This window comes from Jaculus jaculus, chromosome 16 (assembly GCF_020740685.1).
Source record: "Jaculus jaculus isolate mJacJac1 chromosome 16, mJacJac1.mat.Y.cur, whole genome shotgun sequence".
Taxonomy (NCBI): Eukaryota; Metazoa; Chordata; class Mammalia; order Rodentia; family Dipodidae; genus Jaculus; species Jaculus jaculus.
The window spans coordinates 69,688,409-69,713,135 of record NC_059117.1 but is presented as its reverse complement, the minus strand read 5'-3'; the positions used below and the strand labels follow the sequence as shown (position 1 = coordinate 69,713,135).

The following is a 24,727-nucleotide window of genomic DNA, read 5'->3' as shown; positions in this document are numbered from 1 at the left end:
TGGTTCCCCAGGACCCAGCTAAGCCAGATGCACAAGGTGGCACATGTGCCTGGAGTTCATTTGCAGCAGCTGAAGGCCTTGGCGTCCCTATTCTCTCTCTCCCTCTTCCTCAAATAAAAAAAAAGAAAAAGAAAAAGAAATGATCACAGCAAGAAGTCAAGGAAAATTTTGTCTAGAAGAGTAATTCTTAAGAAATTTACTTATTTGCAAGGATTGGGGGAAAGTTGTACCAGGGCCTGTATCCATTGCAAATGAACTCCAGATATATGTACCACTTTCTGCATCTGGCTTTATGTGGGTACCGGGGAATTGAACCCAGATCATTAGGCACTGTAAGCAAGTGCCTTAACCACTGAGCCATTTCTCTAGACCTTATTATTTATTTATTTATGAGAAAGAGAGAATATACAGGTGCACCAGGGCCTTCTGCCACTGCAAACAAACTCCAGAAGCACACACCACTTTGTGCATCAGGCTTTACATGGGTACTGGGGCACTGGACGCAGTCTTGGAGCCTTTGCAAGCAAGTGCCTTTAACGACTGAGCCATCTCCATGGACCCTGAAGAGTATTTACCTTGCTAACAAGTCCTAGAGCATGATTCCCCCAAAGGCAAGTGTGTCACAGTTTCAGCTTAAGGGATAGGTCATGCATAAGGCATCAGTACTTCCCAGGAGGTCACCACCAACATTAATGTCAATTTCTGTCACCAGAAGCATGACCTGACTGCTAGTAAATGGTGGTTTCTGCAGTGAGGTAATAAGAGCAGAGGGTCTGCTTCATGCAAATGATGCCTGTTATTTTTTAAATTACAGAACCATTGGACACTCATTATATATATGTGTAGCTTGGTAAATATCAAACAGTACAGAGCAAAATAGGAATGGCCTATCATTCCATTTTTAGTTCGACCTCTTTCAATTACAGGGTACATATGCTTCTATTCAAGTCTCAGTTTGTACACCCTCTTTCACCCCAAATTATATCTCAGTATTTCATATCATTAAACTTATTTTCAAAAACTCATTTAATGACTATGCGCATGAACATGTGTCATTAAAATGCATTCCTCTATGATTTGTTGCTTAAATTACTTCCCATTTTAGATTTTTAAAAGTTATTAGGTCAGTCATACAAGGTTTATATGGATACACATACTGTAGACTAATTGGCTCCAGACTGGATTTTCCCTCACGGTGCGGCCTGTAGGAACTTTCCCAGACATCTTACTCTCCTATGGCCTCACAGAACAGGACCTCAAGCAGCGACTATTGTGCTCAATCTGTGACTTTGCAGTCCTTTGAGCTCAGAGCCATGCTGGAGGAAGTATGTTGTGGGGAATGGGCTTAGGGGTGTTAAAGCCAGCGCCTCCTTGCCAGGGTTGTGATCTATGACACAGACTGGGCAGGGTGCCACAGATATGCCAGTTACTCTCCCGACAGGGTATGGACCCATTGCAAATATAAACCTGCCTTTGGGTTGGCTGATCCTGAGTCGACGTAGCCTGGGAAATGTTGATAGTGGGACTCTTGGGTGTGAGAGGAGCACTTGCTGAAATACTTTTAGGTGTAGACTCCGGAAATACGTATCAGGCATAGAGCTGGCCTTTGTGATTTGATTGTAGACTTATAAATCAAGCTCCACAGTATCTCTAGATTAAGTCTTGATAATCCAGCTTTAAAATCCCATTCTCTTCTAGAAGGTTTTGTGTTTGAAAAAGAGGCTATTAGCCAGGCATCATGGTTCATGTCTTTAATCCCAGAACTTGGGAGGCAGATGTAGGAGGATCGCTGTGAGTTCAAGGATAGCCTGGGCGTACAGAGTGACTTCCAGGTCAGCCTGGGCTAGAATGAGAACCTACCTTGAAAACAGAGAAAGAAAGAAACAAACAAACATGTGCATCCTTTTAGGAATGCTACCAATGTTAACTGCTATAATTATACTTGAGATACAAGCTGGTTCTGGAAGGGGCATTGATAGAGATGGAGGTAGGAAGGGAAAAGATGAGGACCCTGCAGCTGACAAAGCAGAGTACTGTGGTCGCCTGGTTGCTGGGACAAAGCACCAACCAAAAGCTGCTGATGGGAAGAAAGGGTTTACTTTGGCTCACAGTGTCAGAGAAAGCTTCCCGATGGCAGGGGGAAAATGGCATGACCAGAGCCGGGACATCACCTCTGCAGGTGGGAAACGGCAGCAGGAGAGTGAACGAGACTCTGGCTTTGACACCCTCAGCCGCTCCCAGCAGCACGTGTCCTCCAGCAAGGCTCCCCTTCCCACACAGCCAGCAGCTGGGGACCACATGAGTTTATGGGGACACCTGGTTCAAACCAGCACAGCGAGGAGTGGGAGAGGATGGCTCTGAGTTCAGGACTGCAAAGTCATAGACTCAGCATGTTAATCACTGCTTGAGGTCCTGTTCTGTGAGGAGATAGGTGAGTAAGATGTCTCGGAAAGTTCCTAGAGGCAGCACTGTGAAGGAAAATCCAGACTGGAGCCAAGACAGTGGCTGCAAATCCCAAACTCCCTGTGTCCTAAGAAAAGTTTTAAAATCTCTTCATGCCTCAGTTTTTGCACCAGAAATACATAAACATAACTTGATGCCCTGCTTGCCACTATATTATTAGCTTGTGGATGACAAATATATTACCTTTCCTCTCCATTTGACATTATCACTGACTGATGAAAATCTTGCCTAGAATCTTCCTCAAGAAGTTAAATTCAGCCTTAGCCCACATCATAAATGGTCTTGACTCTGAGATGAGACTTGAAAGATGAAACCGTTCTACTGTCCCAGTGCGGAAAGGCCAATGGGAGAGGGAAAATAATTTAGGATAACAAGTGGGCTTGCTCTTTTGTGGGTGCAAACAATGCACTGAGGAACTGGAATTGTTAGTGCTTAAAAGCACTTGCTTGGGCTGGAGAGATAGCTTAGCAGTTAAGGTGCTTGCCTGGGAAGCCTAAGGACTCAGGTTTGATTCTCCATAACCCACATAAGCCAGATGCACAAGATGGCACATGTGTACAAGGTGGCTCATGCATCTGGAGCTTGACTGCAGTGGCTAGTGGTTCTGGCATGCCAATTCTCTCTGTGTCTCTGTCCCCCTCCCCCCCCCCCATACAAAAACACTTACTTGCAAAGTCTGCCAGCCCATGTGCAATTTCCTGACATACATGTAAAGCCAGACACAAAAGGTGGTGCATTTGTCTGGGATTTTCAGTGGCAAGACACGTTGGTGTATAACCCCCTCACATACATGGGTGAATTCATTAATTAAAGTCCCCTGTCTTTATATCAAGTGATATGGCTGAAATCACCAGAGAAGCCAGGAGAAGGTTCATTCATGGATTTAAGCCAATCATGCAATTTCCTTTTACTAATACCAAAGAGTTTTCTAAGAAGAAACAAAATTCCTCTAAATGAAAAGTTTGTGCTACAGCAAGGGTACATTTCTGTGCAAAGGGAATATTTTATGAGTTCCTTAGTTACTACTACTGCAAGAAGGATTTTCAACAGGTATTGGTACAGCTGGCCTAGAAGATATTTATGGTCCACTGAGAGTTGTAAGCAATGACTGTTTCTTTCCCAGAAAAAATAAGGTAGCGATTTCCTTTTAAATATTTTAGTATGTTATCATGACATGAATACACTTATAAGGCAAGCAAAAGTATTTAAGGTGTTCTGTTCACAGAACTGGCTTAGAAAGGATGACCTTGGGAGTTGTAGAAGCTAGGCTAGAGCATATTGACGATTTCCTTGTATTTCAACCAAACTATGTGTGTGTGTGTGTGTGTGTGTGTGTGTGTGTGTGTGTATGAGATACAATAAAGTTGCTGAGCTGAGAAACTCATGGGCCATATCCTAAAGCAAAACAAAAGAAAATGTAAACTTTGGAAAATTCCATTTCTCTCACTGTAAGTCTTATATACTTAATTAGTATTACCAAGCCCTAAAGGATTTAGTGGATAGCTGTTTGTGTGTGTGTGTGTGTGTGTGTGTGTGTGTGTGTAAGTGCATGTCTCTAAGATCCAAAAGGCATGTGAACACAGTTTTAACACCAGAAGTCATAGACCCCAGTGTCTGTGATTTTTCCATAAAAAAAAAAGATTAACATTTGCCTGAGTGCAAAGTAAAGGGTGATAGAGAAAGATAAAGCTTTGTAGACACACCGGTTACAGTATAAACACTCTTCGTCAGTAAGGTCTTAAGGAAAACATTCTCTGTGAGGCTAAGCTTCAGCTAAACCTATCCTGCTTATAACTACCGAGGTTTTGTGTGTGTGTGTGTGTGTGTGTGTGTCTGTGTGTGTGTGTGTGTGTATGTGTGTGTGTATGTATGTATGTATGTATGTATGTATGTATGTATGTATGTATATATGTATGTATGTATATATACAGCTTCCAAATCAGAGTCCAGCACATGGTGGGCTTACTGGGTGGTAACCATTTTATTATATCATTTTATTTCACAAATCCTTTTATGGGACAAAGACTACAGTTGTTTATGAATGTTAACCCGGAAGCATAATACAGAATGTTCTTATACCATTTCAAGAACAAGAGCTATGAGAGACAGACACAAAGCTAATCTAGATAGTAATGTCCATTCTAAGGCACCTGAAGTAAAACATAATGCCAACACACTGTGATGTGTACAATTTGGAACTATGCAGGTATAGCGTACTTTCCTTTCTTTCTTTCTTTCTTTCTTTCTTTCTTTTTTCTTTCTTTTTTTTTTTTTGTTTTTTGAGGTAGGGTCTCACTCTAGCGCAGGCTGACTATGTAGTCTCAGGGCAGCCTCAAACTCTTGGTGATCTTCCCACCTGTGCCTCCCAAATGCTGTGATTAAAGGTGTGTACACACACCCAGCCTTCTGGGTTTTTGGGTTTTTTTTTTTGGTACTTTTTAAATTTTTTCTTGCTTAGGCAAAAAAAAATATGGAATCTCTCAATATGTTCTTAAAAGTTGAGAGGTAAGAGTGATGAGGTCACAATAAATTCTAGAAAGAATTGCATGTCAATATGCTAAAACATTCTGAAAGATTTAGAATAAAATCATAAGCAAGAATTTCTTCTGGAAATTATTTCTGCATTATGTTTGAACATCAGAATCATTCAGACTGTCTTCTTTTAGCTGCATGAAAGTTTAATGTGCTCATCACTTACTGAGCTGTTACGTCTTTGAAGGTTCCTGGTCCACATGCGTGATAACAGGACTATCTCCAATGGGTTCCTTGGAGTTGGCAAACTTAAAAGGCTGAAAATAAGGTGACTCCTGGCCATTCACCTTCCCCTTACAACTACCAGCTCATTAGAATATTCTCGGGTATGACCTCAGGAGTGTGATACAGCTATTGCTAATTACACGTATCATAACAGGTAACATTTACTGAGCATTGACAACGTAGTCTAGGGCTTGATATTTAACCGTCCATTCAATCCCCCAAACAGACCTATGGTATTCATTTTGTGGAGAAGTGAGACATGGGAACATTTGACTGCTTGTTCAGGATGTGGACCGGGGGTGGATCATCACTAGGTCGGGATCAAGAGTCCCACACGCAAGCCTGCGTGGTAGTGCACCAGAGGACATTCACTGCCTTTCCTTTTGAAGCCAGAATAAGGGATTTTGGCCACCTCTTTAAAGTTTGATTGGGCTACCTGTAAGAAGAGCTATCAGGCTGGGCAGATGGCTTAGAAAGTAAGGTGCTTGCTAGCAAAGCCAAAGGACCAAGGTTTGATTACTCAGGACGCACGTGAGCCAGATACACAAGGTGGCACATGCATCTGGAGTTCATTTGCAGTGGCTGGAGGCTCAAGTGCACCCATTCTCTCTCTCTTGCCCTCAACCCCGCCTTTTTCTTCTCTCTCTCTCTCAAATAAACAAATACAAATAAAAAATAAAAAAAAAGAAAAGCTATCATCTACAGAAATAATGAATCACACAGTGGCACTTATGGCCTCTGAAACTCACAGACCATTTCCTGAGCATCCCTGGTGAAATCAGCAGCAAATGGATCAAAGTAGACATGATCTCCGTGAGGGGATCTGTCGGCAGTCATTTCATCTGTACAACCTTAACCAAATCTTTGGGAAGAGACAATGGAACTCTTCTCAATAGCTTTATGACCTACATCTTGTGTTATTTTTATTTAAATATTTTAACTATTTACTGATTGTGTGTGAGACACAGAAAGAAAGGCAGATAGAGAGCAAGAGAGACAGAGAATGGGTGGGCCAGGGCCTCCAGCCACTACAAATGAACTCCAGACACACACACCACCTTGTGCAGCTGGCTTAGGTGGGTCCTAGGGGAATCGAACCTGAGTTCTTAGGCTTCGCAGGCAAACACCTTAACCACGAAGTAATCCCTGCAGCCCCTTGTGTTGTATTTTTTAATATTAGGAAAAATAAATTGCTAGCCCTGGATTTGGTTAGCCAAGATGGGGAAAAAAAAAAATCTTGCCTTAAATAAATAAAAAAAGACAAGGAAGTTGTCTACATTTAGTTAACATTAGACCTGTATGATATAATTTGGTACGTAGTAGCATACTAGTAGCTAATACACACTGAATGAAATGGAAATGTAAAATATACACTGGATTTCCAAGACTTCTATCAGAAGACAATATAGGGCTGGAGAGATGGCTTAGCGGTTAAGCGCTTGCCTGTGAAGCCTAAGAACCCCGGTTCGAGGCTCGGTTCCCCAGGTCCCACGTTAGCCAGATGCACAAGGGGGCGCACGCGTCTGGAGTTCGTTTGCAGAGGCTGGAGGCCCTGGCGTGCCCATTCTCTCTCTCTCCCTCTATCTGTCTTTCTCTCTGTGTCTGTCAGTCTCAAATAAATAAATTTAAAAATAAATAAATAAATAAATAAATAAAAGAAGACAATATAAACTTCTCAGCAATGTTTCATGCCAGTTGTATGTTGAAATGACATATCTGGCTGCACCAGATTAAAAATTTCTATTAGAAATTGCAGTTTCCTCACTTCATTTTACACATATATTTCCCCTTATTATTGTTATTAATAATAATTATTATTAACAATGTATTTTATATGGATACATCATGTGTTTATACCCTCTTTTCCCTCATCCCTACCTCCATTCAGTTAGGGACCCTCCTCAGTGGAGTTGCTAGTATTTGCAATGCCTGTAAATTTAAATAAAATAAGTAACTAGCCTGAGACTTCTACTGGGAAGCAGTGGTTGGGAATTCAGTATATAAATTAGAGACTGAGGACAAGGATGTTGGGCATCATCTGATGGGAATAAAAATGGCAACCGTATTTAGAGTACCCCAGAGGGAATTCCAACGTTCAGGCTTATTTTTCTAGAACCTGTAACTTTTCTGAAACAGCCAACTTGAAGGCCTTATGATGCTTCTCTGCTGGCATGTAGCATGTGAGTGTCAAAGATGAATCTAGGCAGAGAAGTAATGGGACAGGTTATAAAGTTTACCTGAAGTAGATCATTATTTCATCTGAAGAGTGACAGATGTCAAGTGGAAAACAGAAAAATGTACAAATGCTTTGGGACTTAAAAACTGCATTCATTTTTATCTTCCTTTTCCTCCAATCCTTGCTCTGTTTGACTTTCTTCTTTAAAGGGATGTGAGATCAAATAGTTGTGATCTTTTTCATTTAAGATCAATTTAATTTACATTTACCAAAATATGTCAATGCTTAATTCATAACCTTTTAATTTTTGTTTTATTGACCAATTAATGATCACATCACATTACTACAATAACCTTATTTTCGTCTCCTTTCTCCCTCAGTTCTCAATTCTCCAAGTATTATGGATTCTGGAGAATTTCTAAAATCTTGATTGTTTTATTGGGTCATGAATTGTAAAGCCGCCAATATCTTTAATCCTAAACTAATAATTTAATAATAGTTAAGTCAAGAACTTTTAATATCAACCCAACCTCCCTCTCTCTCTCTCCCTCTCTCCCTCTCTCTCTCTCTCTCTCTCTCTCTCTCTCTCTCTCTCTATATATATATATATATATATATATATATATATATATATATGTTTTTTCAAGGTAGGGTCTTGCTCTAGCCCAGGCTGACCTGGAATTCACTATGAAGTCTCAGGGTGGCCTCCAACCCACAGTGATCCTTCTATCTCTGCCTGCCAAGTGCCAACTAATATTTTTAAATAAAAATGCACACAATCCATTCAAGCCCTAATTTCATTGGCGCTTCACTGTAGGAGTCAGAGTGTGAGCCTGAAATGAGACCTTTGAGAAGGAAAGAAGGACAGATGGACAGCAGCCACACAGACCTCTCAGAGAAGGCATTTTCAGTCTTCACTAGCAGATACCTTACTGCTTGCTAGACACAGAACTTGCTATGGAGGTCAGATGGGACTCTGTAAAACAAAGGTGTGTCTAGGACATGATGAGCCGTCCACACGGAGAGGGCTGATGAAGAGGTTTTACTGTGAACATCACACACAGAATGACACGGCAGGACATGATGAGCCGTCCACATGGAGAGGTGTGAAGAAGAGGTTTTACTGTGAACACCACACACAGAATGACACGGGGCCTTTCTCTTGCTTGTGTTCTGCTAGCTTGCAACTGAGCATGTTCAAATGATAGAGGAGAGGATTTCTGAGACACACTGACTTAGGGTGGTATCTCTCAAATTCTAAGAAAAAACAAATGGGGCTCATTTTATTAATATCTGAACATTCATCAGCTACTTTTTATGCCTTCTTTTATTGTTTTCTTTTTTTCCTCTTTTGTTTATAGTGAATCTATGTTTCCTTTAGAGGTCCCAACCTACCACCATCATTATAGCCTTCCACACATATGCCATACTTAGCAAAAGCTTTTTAACATGATCATCATCCTTAACTGTCCACTCTATTTGTTTCTATTCATAAAATGGGCAGAAAACATTCTTAAGAATATTTTTATTTAGCGGGGTGTGGTGGCACATGCCTTTAATCCCAACACTTGGGAGGCAGAGGTAGGTGGATCACCATGAGTTCAAAGCCACCCTGAGAATACAGAGTGAATTCCAGGTCAGCCTGAGCTAGAGTTAGACCCTAACTTGGAACACCAAAATTATATATTATTTATCTATTTGTACACAGAGAGCAGAGAGACTGATAGAGAGAAAATGGGCATGCCAGGGCCTCTGGCTACTGTAAATGAACTCCAGATGCTTGCACCACTTTGCTTATCTGGCTTAATGTGGGTAGCTGGGAGTCAAAACTAGGTCATAAGACTTTGCAGGCCAGTGCCTTAACCACTGAGCAATCTATCCAGCCCTAGAAATCATTTTTAACCTTATAAATATGTGTCTGATAATTTTATCTTCTCATGTGAGGGATATAGATATTTAACTGGGCAATTACATGATACCAGGAAGGGTCATCCGGTTCTCTTATTATTAAGTTTTGTGGCCAAACAACATTCAAAGACACAGAGAGGGAACATGTGCGGTCATATCACTAAATTTACATTACGAACTCAATGTCACATCCAGGCACAACCTCTTTGACTTACAATTCTCCACGAATGCAGAAAGTCCATAGAACTACTGTTTTATTCTTAAGTGTAGGCAGCAATGTTTTCATTCCAAAATGTTCATGCACTCAGAGACTTACTGCTCAGTAGGACATCCGTGAGCCCAGAGGGAAGAAAGCTAATTAACTGTCTCCCTGAAACATCACTTCCTCTTTGGAAAGTCTACAAGGGATCCATGGGCTTTGAATACATTCTCAAATGGTGTGTGAAAGAGATCCAAGTTCAACAATAAATATAATCAGCAATATAATGGTTCCCTCCAGCCCTTGGGGCCAAATGACCTGCATTTGAGGAGACTGATTTTGTTATGTATTGTGTTAAGCCAAGCAGTTGTTTCCCATGGTGTGCTTGATCCCCTGGTTATTCCTTCTATGAAATTCATAGTTGAATTTGTCCAACTGCTGATTACTACTCTCATTTGCCTTAGTTATAGTCACTTCTTTTTTTTAAATTTATCAGTAATGGGTTTTATATGCAGTGCACAATCACAACCAGTCAATGTCAGCCATAAATATTTGATGAACTGATCAATATCATTTTGGGAGTTGCTTATTGAGACACAGTGAGGGTAAGTCTTATGGAGCTAATGACATGATGTATGGTGACATTAAGCAATGGACATTTCCCTCCTCTACATTAGCTGTACATGCTTTTTGACTCAAGGAACCATTTTTGTCATTATCATAACCCTTCATCAACTCATCAAGGCAATAGGGGCTCTCCAGCTCATGAAGTTTCGAGACATATGAAGAGGTTGTGAGTTACAGATCAATGTATGCATGGTAGCCTTAAGAAAAGGGATACAGAAGAAGAGTCTAATTTTTACAAGGTGGAATTTGCACTCAGTTTTTGAAGAGAAGAGAGACTCATCCTCAGAGATGTCACGGGTAAAACAGTTAACAAAATACGGAAGGACAAGTCCAAGACAGAAAGCTGGAGGACCAGCAGGTGAAGATAAGCAGGATAAAAGAAGTGATTCTCAAGCCTGCTTTCAGCAAAACCTGCAGCTATAATTGTCATAGGCAGGCAAATCTCAGTTTGGAGCGGGCAAGGGGCTTAGCATCGGAGACACCTCTCATCCAGACTTGCCTAGCAGTGAGATGAGCTTTGTAATGCTTCTCCAAGCTGATCTGGTTTGCCTTCTGCACTCTGATTTCTGACCAAAGGATTCCAGTCCAGCAGTGCCCCCTTAGGTGAGCCTCCGATGGCCGATAGCACCACGTTCAAGTTTCACCCAGAGTAACTAACTATGAGCTAATGTGTGAACCCTCTGAAAGGAAGATACACTCTTTTAAATCATGTCAGCATTGGGAGGGGTTCTCCCGCACCCTTCATTGTCTTTTTATGTGCACAACCACTTAACTAATATTCACTGAGGGGCTACCCTAGGCCAGGGTAGATCTCTGCTCTCAGAATTTATGATGCAGTTGTGGCACACAGGAATTCCATATAAACTAATAAATTGTTTTTACTGTGATGTTAAGAATAAAATAGGCACAGTGAGAAGATGGAGTTACTGTGGAAGGAACAGAGAATTAGCTGTTTCAGCCAAACAGGAGAGGAGCTTGAGAAGGACTTTTTTTTTTTTTAAATCTGTGTTTTCTTGGTTGAACTTGCCACGTCTTTTTTTTTTTAATTTTTATTTATTTATTTGAGAGTGACAGACACAGAGAGAAAGACAGATAGAGGGAGAGAGAGAGAATGGGCGCGCCAGGGCTTCCAGCCTCTGCAAACAAACTCCAGATGCGTGCGCCCCCTTGTGCATCTGGCTAACGTGGGACCTGGGGAACCGAGCCTCGAACAGGGGTCCTTAGGCTTCTCAGGCAAGCGCTTAACCGCTAAGCCATCTCTCCAGCCCGAGAAGGACTTTTGAGGAGGTAATCTTGAATTCAGATTGAGATAAAGATCTGAACCTGCATGAAAGGGAGTAGAAGATAGCAGACATTACAGGCAAAGAGAATTAACATGCACAGAGGCCTGGAGGTGAGACTGAGAAAGATGTGCTTGGCCAAAGCAAGCAGTGAGAGAACGAGACTCCCTGGGGCTAGGGAGCTGGGCAGGACCCACCGATAAAGAATTCATCCAAGGCCACAGTGCTGCACACAAGCAAGCAAGCAGGAGGTGAGACCCTTTTCAGATGCCCACGCAATGCTGGGACAGACAGATGTTCCTTGAACTACAGTGACATTTCCAAAGTACAGAATAGAGAGAAAATGGCAAGTTTCTAAAACTTGAATGACTTCCACAGGTAGCGTTATTAAATGCTGACCTCTCTTTTTTTGTTGTTTAATTTTCACAATTTGACTAGCCATTTTCACGCCCACAAAGTCTAAACAAACCCTGTAAACATACTTAGGTATCAGAAATGAAGTCAGAAAGCCCACGTAAGAGACATAATTGTGGGAACTCTACTGACCTGCAGAATGAATGACAGGTCTAATAGCATTTGGTATCATTAAAAAACACTTTGTAGACAAGGATGAAGCAGACCATTAAAAAATACTTTGCAGGCAATAATCAAACACACGAGGAGGCAAGTGAAGCCCACAGATTGCCAATATGCAATGCTGAGCTAGAGAAAAAAGCAGGGAATAGGCTGGAAATGACAAAAATCCATAGACTAGAGTCTTGAAAAGTCAAAAAAGATTTATAACTCATATTACCATGAAATAATAAAAGAATATATTTTATTAGACAGCAACCCAGACGTTATCATAGTAATCACAATAAAACAGTATTTATTACAGAACTTGCATAACCTAACATGGAGGTAATGATCAAATGGACCAGATAATTACAGACAGGGACTGAAGAGCCATGTGTCCATATAATGAACAAATGTAGACATCCTCCCGGAGTCATTGACCATCCACTCTGCCTGTAGGAATTCTCACTCCTCACAAAGCACTCAACTGTTAGAAGTTTTGTTCAATTTGATCTGTTGTTCTGTAATGGTAATTATTTGCCTCCTTGGAGCCTGACAGGCCTAGATCTCTATTCTGGAGTCACTTCTGAGTATAAACTTTATACCACATAGAACAAACTTAATGTCTTTTCTACCTGTTAGCACGTTAGATATTTAGACAAAGTGACTGTGTTATTATCCTTCCTATGTAAGCCTTCCCTTCTCCCAGGTAAGTATCTTTGTGCTCAACTACTCCTCAATCTTTGTTTCTAAAACCTACTACTGTAGTTACCTTTTCGTTTCTGATACAAAGCACTAGACCAAAAGCGGCTGATGGGAGGAAAAGGTTTCTTTGGCTTACAGTCCCGAGGGGAAGCTTCATGACAGCAGGGGACAGCATGTCGTGAGCAGAGGCTGCCCATCACCTCTGCCACAGCAGGGGGACGACAGTAACAAGAGAGTGAGCTGAGTTCTAGAAGTGGGGAGCTGGCTATTACTCCCCACAAGCCTGCTCCCAACAACACCCTTCTACCAGCAAGGCTTCGCTGTCTACCAAATCCCCAGCAGCTGAGGACCAACCATTCACAACACAGGAGTCTGTGGGGGACATCTGGTTCAGAGCCACACACCTCCCATCGCCACACCCCTCCTGGGAGGGTTCTCCAGTTTGCCCCCTACCCTTTCTAAGGCAGTACCCACAGAGAATGCAACACCCCTAGCTGACAAGACCTATGCTGTCTTCAGGTGCTGTTTTCTAAGACCACAGCAACAGGGATGCGGGTCTGTTTGCTGAGCTCAGTCTGTTGCTGCTTCTGACCCTCCAAGACTGTCTGCTGTCTGACATGAAGAGATGCATAATCCAAAGCGAGTTATTATTTCATCAGGGTAGAGAATGGTGCTCCTCACACACCTTTCTTTCTTTCTTTTTTTAATTTTTTTTTTTGGTTTATTTCTATTTACTTATTTGAGAGCAACAGACAGATAAAGAGGCAGAGAGAGAGAGAGAGAGAGAGAGAGAGAGAATGGGCGTGCCAGGGCCTCCAGCCACTGCAGACGAACTCCAGACGCATGCGCCCCCTTGTGCATCTGGCTAACGTGGGACCTGGGGAATGGAGCCTCGAACCGGGGTCCTTAGGCTTCACAGGCAAGCACTTAACCGCTAAGCCATCTCTCCAGCCCTTTGTTTCTTATTAAAATCTCTGTCTGATGGATGCTAACCTAGTTACACCTGGTACCAGTGAGACAGAGAGGTGCTGTGTGGCCCCCTGTGCCTCCTCATAGACATTGACTTATTATGCACTCCAATGAGAGAAGCAGTTTTGAACAAAAGGAAAGCTGAACCTGCGATGGAGTGGTTAAAAGGCAGGGAGAAAATTGGAAAGATGGCCCCGGGAAAGGGTGCTGGGTGAGAACGTCGAAACCCAGGTTAACCCTTACCCAGCAGTGCTATAATTTAATCACAAAATCAATAATCATGATGAGAACTAGCTACCTGCTAATAAATACCTGGGATGGACCCATCCCTAAAACCAGACTTTAGGTACACTCTGTCATTTAACATCCATGGCAGAATTTTGGAGTGATAGGTACTGACATTTCCATTTTAAAGATAATGAAATGAAGACACAGTGGTCACTAAGTGACTTGATTGACTCGACCCAAGTAACTGCTGCATAGTACAGAGCGGTGAACTCTGAACCCAGTACCGCTTACTTCCCGAGTTTAATCTCCTTGTAACCTTGTTCCACTATCTCCTTCGTGGATGGTATCTACACTACGCCACGAGCTACCATTGACTGTAAAGGGGAAACAAAACAAACAAACAATAACAACAACAACAAAAAACTATTGGGGCTATCTCCAGAATCCAAGAGAAGAGAAAAAAGCCACATGCTATGCACAGTTGTGAACTGGGCTGAAATGAATCCTTGAAGCTCTTGTTAGTAACACACTGGGAACATAAACAAGGTTTCAAGGTGACTTACTGGCTTAAATAAACGGTGTTTTCAAGTACTTCAAATATTACTCAAGGAGAATTTGCTCGTATATAAATCATGTGCTAATTTATTCATTAAAATACCCTGTACATGGCAACATTTTATTAACCCTGGTTTATGGTAATAAGATCAGTATGTGTGTTTTTAATGCATCTCTATATAATTACTCCATAATTCTGATTTTTTTTCCAATATACACTAGGTCATTTCCAATCCTCCATCTGCAATCCACATCCGATGAAGGAAGTTCAAACAGAGCTGCAGAAGGGCTGTGGAAAGCCCACATTGTGCATGGACTCTATTCCCATACCTAGCTATGTACCACGGTCACCTGCTATTTTTGTACGCACTGACTGATTTCCACATGTCTTCGCCGTCTAACATCTACTCTCAAGACAGAATTCCTGGGCATGAGATTGTCAGGAACTAGTTTACAAGCCAGCATTCAAGTACCAGTGACCATTCAACTTCTTCCCTCCCAAGTACACTGACATTGTTGGAAAACACAAGATAGGCGATACCAGTCACATCAAGGGGCCCAGTGAATCCCAGAAAAGTTAGGGATAAATTTAATTGTTAAATGCTAACATCTTCTCTTTATTGACAGGGTGTGAGTAGCCAATTTTTTCTGCCTTTTTTTTTTTTTTTTTTTGGAGGTAATGTCTTGCTCTCACCCAGGCTGACCCAGAATTTACTATGTAGTCTCACACTGGCCTCTAACTCAGAAATCCTTCTACCTTGGCCTCCCAAGTGCTTGCATGCCTGGGTGAACAATCATTTTAAATCTTTCTTTTTTTTTTTTTTTTTGGTTTATTTTTATTTATTTACTTGAAAGCGACAGACAGAGAAAGAGGCAGAGTGAGAGAGAGAATGGGTGTGCCAGGGCTTCCAGCCACTACAGACAAATTCCAGATGCGTGCGCCCCCTTGTGCGTCTGGCTAACGTGGGTCCTAGGGAATCGAGCCTGGAGCCAGGGTCCTCAGGCTTCACTGGCAAGCGCTTAACCGCTAAGCCATCTCTCCAGCCCTCATTTTAATATCGAGTTACTAGAAAGGCTGATAGCCCGTGAGCATACCCAGAAAAATATAGATGATGTGATCCTTGGAGACCAATTGAGGGTTATCAGGTAGGTTTACTTGGCAGAGCCAAAGGATATATAATCACAGCAAAGCATTTAATGATGGGATGGAGAGATGGCTTAGCCCTTAAGGCACTTGTCTGCAAAGCCTAGCAATCTGGGTTCGATTCCTAATACCCATGTAAAGTCACATGCAGAAAGTGATACATTCATCTGGGGTTTGCAGTAGCAAGAGGTACTGACACATCCACATTTCTCTCTCTCTCTCCTTGCAAATGAATAAATAAAAGTATTCTAAAAAACATTTAATTATGAAAATGATTTTCAAAGGTCTGCATCTTCAATTTGGCACCCATGGCATCCATTGCCAACCAATCAAAGCACTTGTCTTTGTTACAGTCAAAACGGACCCACAGTCTTTTTCAATCAAACACCAGAGCCATTTGTGAAGCTCTAGGAGGTATAGAACATGTTTTCCCTTCTTTGTTTAGGATAAGCATGGAAACTAAAATCCCTCATTTTCTTTTCCAGCCCAACCCATCATAGACACTGTATCCACACAGGGCAGATGACAGCAGGATGGTCTCACAGACAAGATCTCAGAGCAGCCCTTGCACATTCCAGCCATGCTGATTTCACACTAATATCATGGATGGGAGGATCCAGCAACCAGTCAACTGCTAAAATGTTTCCATATATGAGTTAAATTCATGCCATTCAAACCGACCTAATCTCTGTTCAAGATGATTCAAAGTTCCACTGTGAATGAGTGATTTTTGAGACGACCAGCTCAGCTTTAAAGTGTATTATAAACAGAATGTCGTATTTGACTTCGCAAATCACGTGCCAGTTTATCTTATGTCTGTTTCCACTGGTGGCACAGCATATTTTCTTCTGTGTAGATTCTGGATCATATATATCTCCACACAAGCTCTCAGTGTCCCAGTAAATATGAAAGGGAGGAAAAAAAAAAAAGGCAGAGGGACATTTGCGTTTCACAGGAAAACTATGGTCACTGTGTCTCATTTATATTGGGTATGCCAAGATGGGCACAGTTGGTGCCTTTGGCTCTGATGCCCCAACTAAGATCATGTCTAGAGTGACACCTGGTTCATCCGGTTCAATCTCATTGCCATGACAAGCCCTGTGATCAAACAACAAGATCAAAAAGGGCAGGCTCACCTCATCATAGATGCTGTCATTCCTGCGGAAGTCTCCAGCCTTTCTGGGGAGAATGTGGACATGCACGTGCTGAAAATGCAAAAGAAAAACAGTGAGCTTAACTCCCCTTTACAGTTTTAGATTTGACAGTGACGTGCTCATGAAGCCAATTAGTCCACGGTGGAAGGCGATCTTCACCTTCAGTGACTGCATCTGACATGGGCTGAGGATACACAGGGAAGGCAAGAGGGGACAGCTTGGCGGCATCCGCGAGCTGGCGGAGTACTTTGGGCGCTCTGTGAAGTTATTCAGAGTTGTCACTCTTGGTTCTAGTTAGCCGGCACTTTCAAGTGACAGTGTGTCTTTGGAGACAGCCGTTGAGACTCTGAAAGTGACAAGAGATCAGAATTGGCCCGCGGAGAGCTGCCTAAGTAACTTTTGATTGCAAGAATAGGGAAAGTACTGGAGGCCAAATTAAAGAAACCAGGGCTTCGAGTGAGAAATCATACACTCGTCACATGAGCAGTTCTTCATTGACTAACATTCCATTTGCTGTGATAAGCAAACCTCTGTGTGTGGTAGTATTTCATTAGCTGCGCCAAAAAACTTTCGCTCTCAGGGAATCTCCATTTCACAGAGGAAGAAATCAATGCACGTTGAGCGATGGCTCAGCAGTCAAGGGTGCTTGCTCGGAAATCCCGCTGGCCCAAGTTCAACTCTCCAGTATCCACATAAAGCCAGATGCACTCTGGGGAACATGTATCTGGAGCTTGCAGAGGCAAGAAGCTATAGTGTGCCCATTCTCTCTCTTTCTCTGTCTCTCTTTTATTCTCTCTTACAATACTCTCTTACAAGTTCCTGCTCCCTTTCTTTTTTTTTCTCTTTCTCACAATGCTCTCTTACTTTCTCTTACATATTCTCTCAGTCTCTTCTCTCTCTCTCTCAATGCTCACTTACGCTCTTACATATTCTCTTACTCTTACCTCTCTCTCAAACACACAATGTTCTCTTTCATAGTCTCTCACTTTCTTCCTCTTAACTAAATAAACAAATAGAGTCAAGGTATCAAGGTGAAGGCAGGTTAGGGTTCCACAGGAAATGCTATAGTCAGGACAGGAAATGAAATCTCTGGTTCTTGTCTCCTTTCTCCGAATTCTTTAGAACAGCCATTTCCCTAGCGTACTGAAGCCCCCAGGTAATGTGAACTAGCGCCAGGTTTATGCAGAAATTATGAATGAAAGTTCCCAGCTTGTCTAACTCAACGTATATTTTCAAGACCAAACTGCCACTGGAACATTTTACTTCACTGATGGTGTCGACTGTTGCTCTGCCACAGTTAGGCCTTCCTCCTGCCTGTGGGCTTTGTTTCTGGGTTCACTGTGGAGCACACAGAAGGATAGGAAAAGGAGCAGTCTCGAGCTGGGGGAGATTTGGCTCAGTGGTTAAGGCGCTTGCCTGAAAAATCAACAGCGTAAGTGTGGACAAGGAGAAAGAGAATCAAGCCACCTTCCAGGCTAGGCTCATGTCTTCTTGAGGACTGCGGTTGGGCTGGGAACCTCCGCAGGCTTCTGGGGTACAGAAGAGGAGGTATCCCTGTGGCTTTGTGTACAAAGAAGGGGAAAGGACGAACTGGGAGACACAGGCCAGGAGTAAGGCTGCCCAAGGGGGGGCAAAGCGAAGAGGCGCTCCCCATCCGCCTCCTCCGACAGTGCTGTTTCTGCCGGATCCCTCTCCTGTCCGCAGTGAAGCGGGCATAGGCACCCTGAAGTCACCCAGGCTGAGGGAGCCAGAGAGGCAGAAACAAGGAAGTAAAAATAAATCACCCCCACCATCCAGGAACCAGAGTCTTAGGAGAATGTTGGGCCGCGTGGGCTCAAGGTAGAAATTAAGTGTGTTATTTATTTGCAAGCAGAGAGAGGGGAGGGGGAAGGGGTGCACCAGAGACTCTTGCCACTGCAAACAAACTCCAGAATGCATGCACCCCTCTGTGCATCTGGCTACAGGGGGGTCAAACCCACATTGTGAGGCTTTGCAAACAAACACTTGTAACTGCCTGAGCCATTCCTACAGCCCTGCCCCCCCCCCAACTTAAAATTAAGACCACAGTAGCCACAGATGATTTGCTCACACTCCAGTAGATAACCTCCCACCCATGCTCACGTAAGCACTCCTAATTAAACTCAGTGGGTCACAAAAGGGGAGGGGGAGACCAGAAATCAGGAACAACTATGGGGGAAGAAGGAGGTGAACAGGAGGGGGGGGGGGTAACAGGGTAACTACGACCATAATACATTGCATTTCTGTGGGAAATTGCCAAAAAAAAAAAATTAAAATTAAAAAGACCTCCAAAGGAAGGTGGGGATTAGCACAGAACCAAGAGAGAGCCCCACCCCATCCCTTCACTTGGCGCTGTCCTTTTGTTCTTTCTTCCTGTTCTTCTTTAACCTCCTCCATTCCCAGTGTCTCTCCCTTTACTCATTACAGTCAACAACCTCTGTCCACACTCTGTGCTCTGACCACACAAGGGTGCTGACCACACAACACCTCTTCAACAGAGCTGGGATCCTGCCACAGCCAACCTATGACTGGGCACTCCTCTCTAAAGGGGGTTGCAACATTCCTGCATCACCAGGTTAAGAGGATCACATCTGGTAAGCATGTCTCTCATACTACTGAACACACAGTATACAATGTTTTACCTTTAGAGGGATTATCCTTGCTATTAAAAAAAATAATAACCTGATAACCAAATAGAGGGCACATTCAGTAATTGACATTTATACTACCAAGGATGACATCTGAGACCCTTCAATGCGGCACTGATTAAGCATCTCTTTTGTCAAAGTTTGTGTGCGCTGCTTCCACCCACCACTTAGCAAACTTCAGTGCATAGTTGAGGACTGTTAAAAATGTAGAATGTGAGCTGGGCGTCGTGGCGCACGCCTTTAATCCCAGCACTTGGGAGCAGAGGTAGGAAGATCGCTGTGAGTTCGAGGCCACCCTGAGACTACATAGTGAATTCCAGGTCAACCTGAGCTAGAGTGTAACACTACCTCAAAAAAAAAAAATAATAATAGAATGTGGGCTAGAGAGATAGCTTAGTGGTTAAGGCGATTGCATCCAAAGCCTAAGGACCCAGGTTGGATTCCCCAGTTCCCACATAAACCAGATGCACAAGGTGGTACAAGCATCTGGAGCTCATTTTCAGTGGCATGCCCATTCTCTCTCTCTCATAAATAAATAAATAAATAAATAAATAAATAAATAAATAAATAAATAAATAGAAAAAACAGTGTTATATTTTAAAAATTCAGAATGCCAGGACCTCTCAAATTGCTTTTTTAGTATGTTCCCATGTGATGCTGTTACTGCTAATCATAGACCGTCCTTTGAAAACCACTGGCTAAGACCATTCATCCTGCCCCTAAACCTGCTGCTGTCAAATGTACCAGTGGACATGCCAGTGTCATTCCCTGTTTCACTGTCCTTTCGCCTTATGGGGTGATCTATTTCCATGTGCTTCCCTGGCTTCTTGAATGGTGACCAGCTCCTTGCCTCTCCTTAGTGACATGCCCATAAGTCCTGAGACTAGAGGCCTATCCCTTACCCTCTGCATTCAAAGATCAGAGCCACTTCTGTCAGCTCTGTAATCTTAGTCCTGGAAATGTCAATCTTGATCAGTGTCAACCATTTGAAACCCCATGACACAGTGGGAGAGTTTGTCAGTTGCTGTTCAGGTGAGGTTTTCCCTCCCCAAGGAAATAGATCTCAACTCAGTCTGATATGCTGACATAAATTCTTAAGAGAAAACCTCATCTCAGAATTCAGACAACCCAGCAGGCATTTCAAAACAGAGAAGTCCAGTTTAAAAACCAAACCCAGTTTAAAGCTTTCTCAGGACTCAACTTACCAAGATCATAAACATATAAGCCAAGACATGGGGCTGAGAGATAGCTCAGCAGTTAAAGGCACTTGCTTGCAAAGTCTAATGTCCCAGAGTTTGATTCCCTAGTACCCAGGTAAACCCAGACGCACAAAGTGATGCATGCATCTGGAGTTTGTTTGCAGTGGCAAGAGGCTCTGGTGTGACCATATCACCCTTCCTTTCTTTCTTTCTTTCTTTCTTTCTTTCTTTCTTTCTTTCTTTCTTTCTTTTACTCTATCTCTCCCCTTGCAAATAAATAAAACTATTATAAATAAGCAAACAAACAAACCAATAAAGAAAGGTTAAGTTCCAATAGCCTGGAGAAGAATCTCAAGAAAGACAGAACCATCCATCATATTAAACACTGTTGGATTCAGGAAAATTAAAAGAACAAAACTGCAAAGCCCATGAAAAAATGCTTAGCCTCAGCAATGAGTAGTAAGCTGACGGTCAAACCTACACTGAGATAGCTCTTCATACACACCAGGATGTCTGTCACCACAGAGAGACAGTGGCAAGGGCTGGGGGAATATGGAGATCTGGAACCCTCAAGCACTTGGGGTTGGAGTGTAAAATGATACAGCTGCTGCTTGGCAACGCCTCAAAACATGCAATGTACCAAATGACCCGAGAATGTGTTCCTGGTATATACCCGAGAGAACGGAAACCAGATATGCACACACAACTTGCGATGCATGTTTATGGTGGTATTATTCACAGTCATCAAAAAGGAGAAACAACTCAAAAGGCTGTCAACTGATGAATGGTATGTCAAGACAACTGAATATGATTTGGCCCGGAAAGGATTGAAGCACACTAAATGAAAGCATTATGCTGAGCCGAAGAACTCAGATCCAAATGTCCATAATGCTATATAATTCCTACTATGAAGTGAACAGATGAGACATTTACAATGGTAGGAAGAAAGATGAGTGGTTCCAAGAGCAGAATGAAGCGTGACTGCTTAATGGGAACAGACTATACATTAGGGGTGATGAATATACACGGAGGTGACGGTCAGACAACTTTACAGTAACAACAAATACCATGAGGTGTGACGCTTTAATAGTATGAGTCATGTAAAATATATCTCAATGAAGTGATTGTTGAGAATGGGAAGAGTAGAAACAGAGGGAGTACTGACAACACATCTTCAGTTCTGCCTCCTCTGTGAAACCTCTGTGTCTCCTTCCTCCTGTGTGGTCTACCTCAACGTCTCCTTCCGTCCCTGTGGCACTCTGCTTCCCCATACTCTTCTTTGGTGCCTCTTCTTCCCCTTTTATAGTTTGGCATGCGTGTGTCTCACTCATACTCACCTGAAAATGGTCGATGTAGTCAGAATGATACATACTGTCCTCAGTGTAATATCTGTAATTCAATCATTAGAGATAAAAGTATGGGATGAAGGGGAGGAAAAGCTGGAGAGACTGCCTCCTTCATAAGTAGCAATCTTCCACCTAAATTACATGCCTGTGAGCTCTTCTACTCTACACCTGCACAAATGCAGTTTCAGAAAAAAAAAAAAAATCATCTGGCTCTGAAAAAACAATAGAAACACCACTGGATAATGCCCTCTCAAAGGTACCCATGCCCTAATCCACTACCAATGACAATGGCAAGCAACATTACAGTGGGGAACTAAACCAGCAGATGAATTAAGTTTGCTTACCAACTGATCTTAAAATTATGAGTGTACCTCAAAGCCATCACAAGTGTCCTTAAAAGTGGAAGACAGTTAATAGTACCAATATTCTGTAATTTGTGCTCAAAGGACATGAGGAAGAACATGAAAATCAAGTTACAAACTGGAAGATTTATTTCAAGTCATATATTGATGAAGGACGTGTATTCACAATACATAATGAGCTCTTATAGCTCAAGAACAAAATGGGGTGGAATTCATACCTACTAATAATGAGAACCAAGTCAGAAGCCTGTATCTAGGAAGATATTAGATCCTAGGCAGAAGATTCCACTGTTCTTTGGTTGAAATGGAGTGTTATGGCTATCAAAACGTCTTCTAGGGCTGGAGAAGGCTTAGCAGTAAGGTGTTTGCCAACAAAGACAAAGGACCGAGGTCTAATTCCTTAGTACCCATGTAAAGCCAGGTGCACAAGGTGGCACATGCACCTGGAGTTCATTTGCAGGGGCTAGAGGCCCCGTTGTGCCCATTCTCTAGCTGCCTCTTTACTTCTATCTCTCTTTATCTCAAATAAATAAATAAAATATTATTCAAAACGGCTTCTAAATATCTATGCTTATTCCCTTTGATCCGTGCTACTCTCACTCTTGGTTGCAGAATGAATATCAGGGAGACACAAGACCCATCGGTATGACACATAAACAAAGTTGCCTGGCTAGCATAAGACAAGTTATCTCTACCACATCTTCCAGGACCCAGGAGACGTTATGCAGGGAGTGGTGCCTTAAATGTGAGTGCTTCTCTCACGGCCAGCCTGAGAACCTCCTCTGGGGAGAGGGCAGTAGACAGTGAGGAGACTGGAATCTCATCAGAGCAGAAAATCAGAGGTTGCTGAGCACAAGACCAACCAAAGGAGCTTTCTAGCACACCCTGAGAGGCTCAGGGAACACTGGGCCATAGTGAACATTGTTGAAAGGTGATTGAGTCTTTGTGTGCAGCCTAGCTAGAGGAAGAGGGTCACTGGGGATGTGCCTTTTGTCCCAAACTCCTTCCTTTCCTCTTCTCGTCTCACCTCTCCTCTCCTTCTCCCTCCCTCTCCCTCCCTCCCTCCCTCCCTCTCTCTCCTGGACGCTATGACATGGACAACTTTGTACTTCTACCCCCTTCTGCCAGGATGCTGTGCTACACCACAGCCCAGAAAAAAAAATGATATCACTTAACCATAACCTCTGAAACCATGAGCCTAAATTGATCTTCCCTCACCTAAATAATTGTTTCTCGGGTATTTGGCAACAGCAATAAAAAACAAATATAGATGACCTGATTTGTTTTAATTGTAGACTGTATGCATTTTTTCTTGTCTGCAGAACACTTTTATGAAGAAAATAGTATTCTTTCAATTTTACAAATGAAGAAAATAAGCAATTTTTTTTTTTCCCACAGCAAGACTCATAGCACATATGTATGTCTATTGCTCCTTCCATGAGATTTTGGGAAAGTCACAAAATCTCACAATTTGAAATAGGCAAATATATTTTTATGATAGGATTGTTTTCATTTGCTGATTGTTAGAGGAAAATAGAAAATATGGGACAGAAGAATACCTATGAGAAAATCGCAAATATTCAGTTATACTCATGACCATGCAATCAGACTTCTTTTCAGAAGGATACAAATAAAAATACTTCCTCATGTATCTACTTCCCTGAAATAAACTCTGACTCAAGGACAGAGGTGAAGGAAGCTTACCATGGAGGTGATCTTTGGACACATCAGTTACAGAGTGTGGGTCAAAGGACAGGAAGGGTGAGCCCCTAAAGACCATGTTATCGAGAGTTATTTTGAAGTGTGAATACAGCTTAGTTCTGTTGGAGAATTCTAGAAGAAGTTCTAAGTCATGTACCTTGCAGAAATCCCACACCAAGGGTCAAGAAATTAGGATGCATACATGTCAATGGTCGTCCTCCTTGGTTGAAGACTGCACCTGGAGAAGCACTGGGAGCCTAACTTTTTCCTTGGCCTGGAGAATGGACAGAGTAAGTCCCCAACATGTGTTAGAAGAAAACTAGGCCAGATGAAAATGTATGCAGCCACAGGGCCATGGGGCCAAGATGATGCGGGTACATCAGAGACCCCATTTATAGGAAGAGATGACTCACTTCTAATATACAGAATCTCATAATATGTTGCTGGGTTGAAGGCTTAGTCTCCTTTAAGTGGGTGAGATAACAATCAGATAAAGGAAACATCTGAGGTTTTCAAAAGCGCCTGAAGTTCTCAGAACAAGCTTGGGGCATCCAGGAACAATGTATGATGGGAACAACAGCCTTTACTTTCCCATACCTGATTCGACCAAAGCAGATGGTGCTGTGATCTTTCCATACTGGGATTCCATGTAAAGTTTCAGGAGCAGAAGGAAGTCTACTACTAACAATAACAATTAAAACCTAAAAACCCATAAAAATATAAAAGATTAGAA

At 42.4% G+C, this 24,727-nt stretch overlaps 1 protein-coding gene across 4 annotated transcripts in view; it reads right to left on the bottom strand.

Moving 5' to 3' along the window:
- Window positions 1-24,727, bottom strand: part of Fhit (fragile histidine triad diadenosine triphosphatase) — a 1,635,415-nt gene that overhangs the window by 203,887 nt on the left and 1,406,801 nt on the right. For all 4 annotated transcript variants that reach the window (XM_045135946.1, XM_045135948.1, XM_045135947.1 and 1 more), the window contains one exon: window positions 16,703-16,771. In XM_045135946.1, the coding sequence (XP_044991881.1) occupies window positions 16,703-16,771 (69 nt within the window). The remainder of the gene's footprint in view (window positions 1-16,702; window positions 16,772-24,727) is intronic.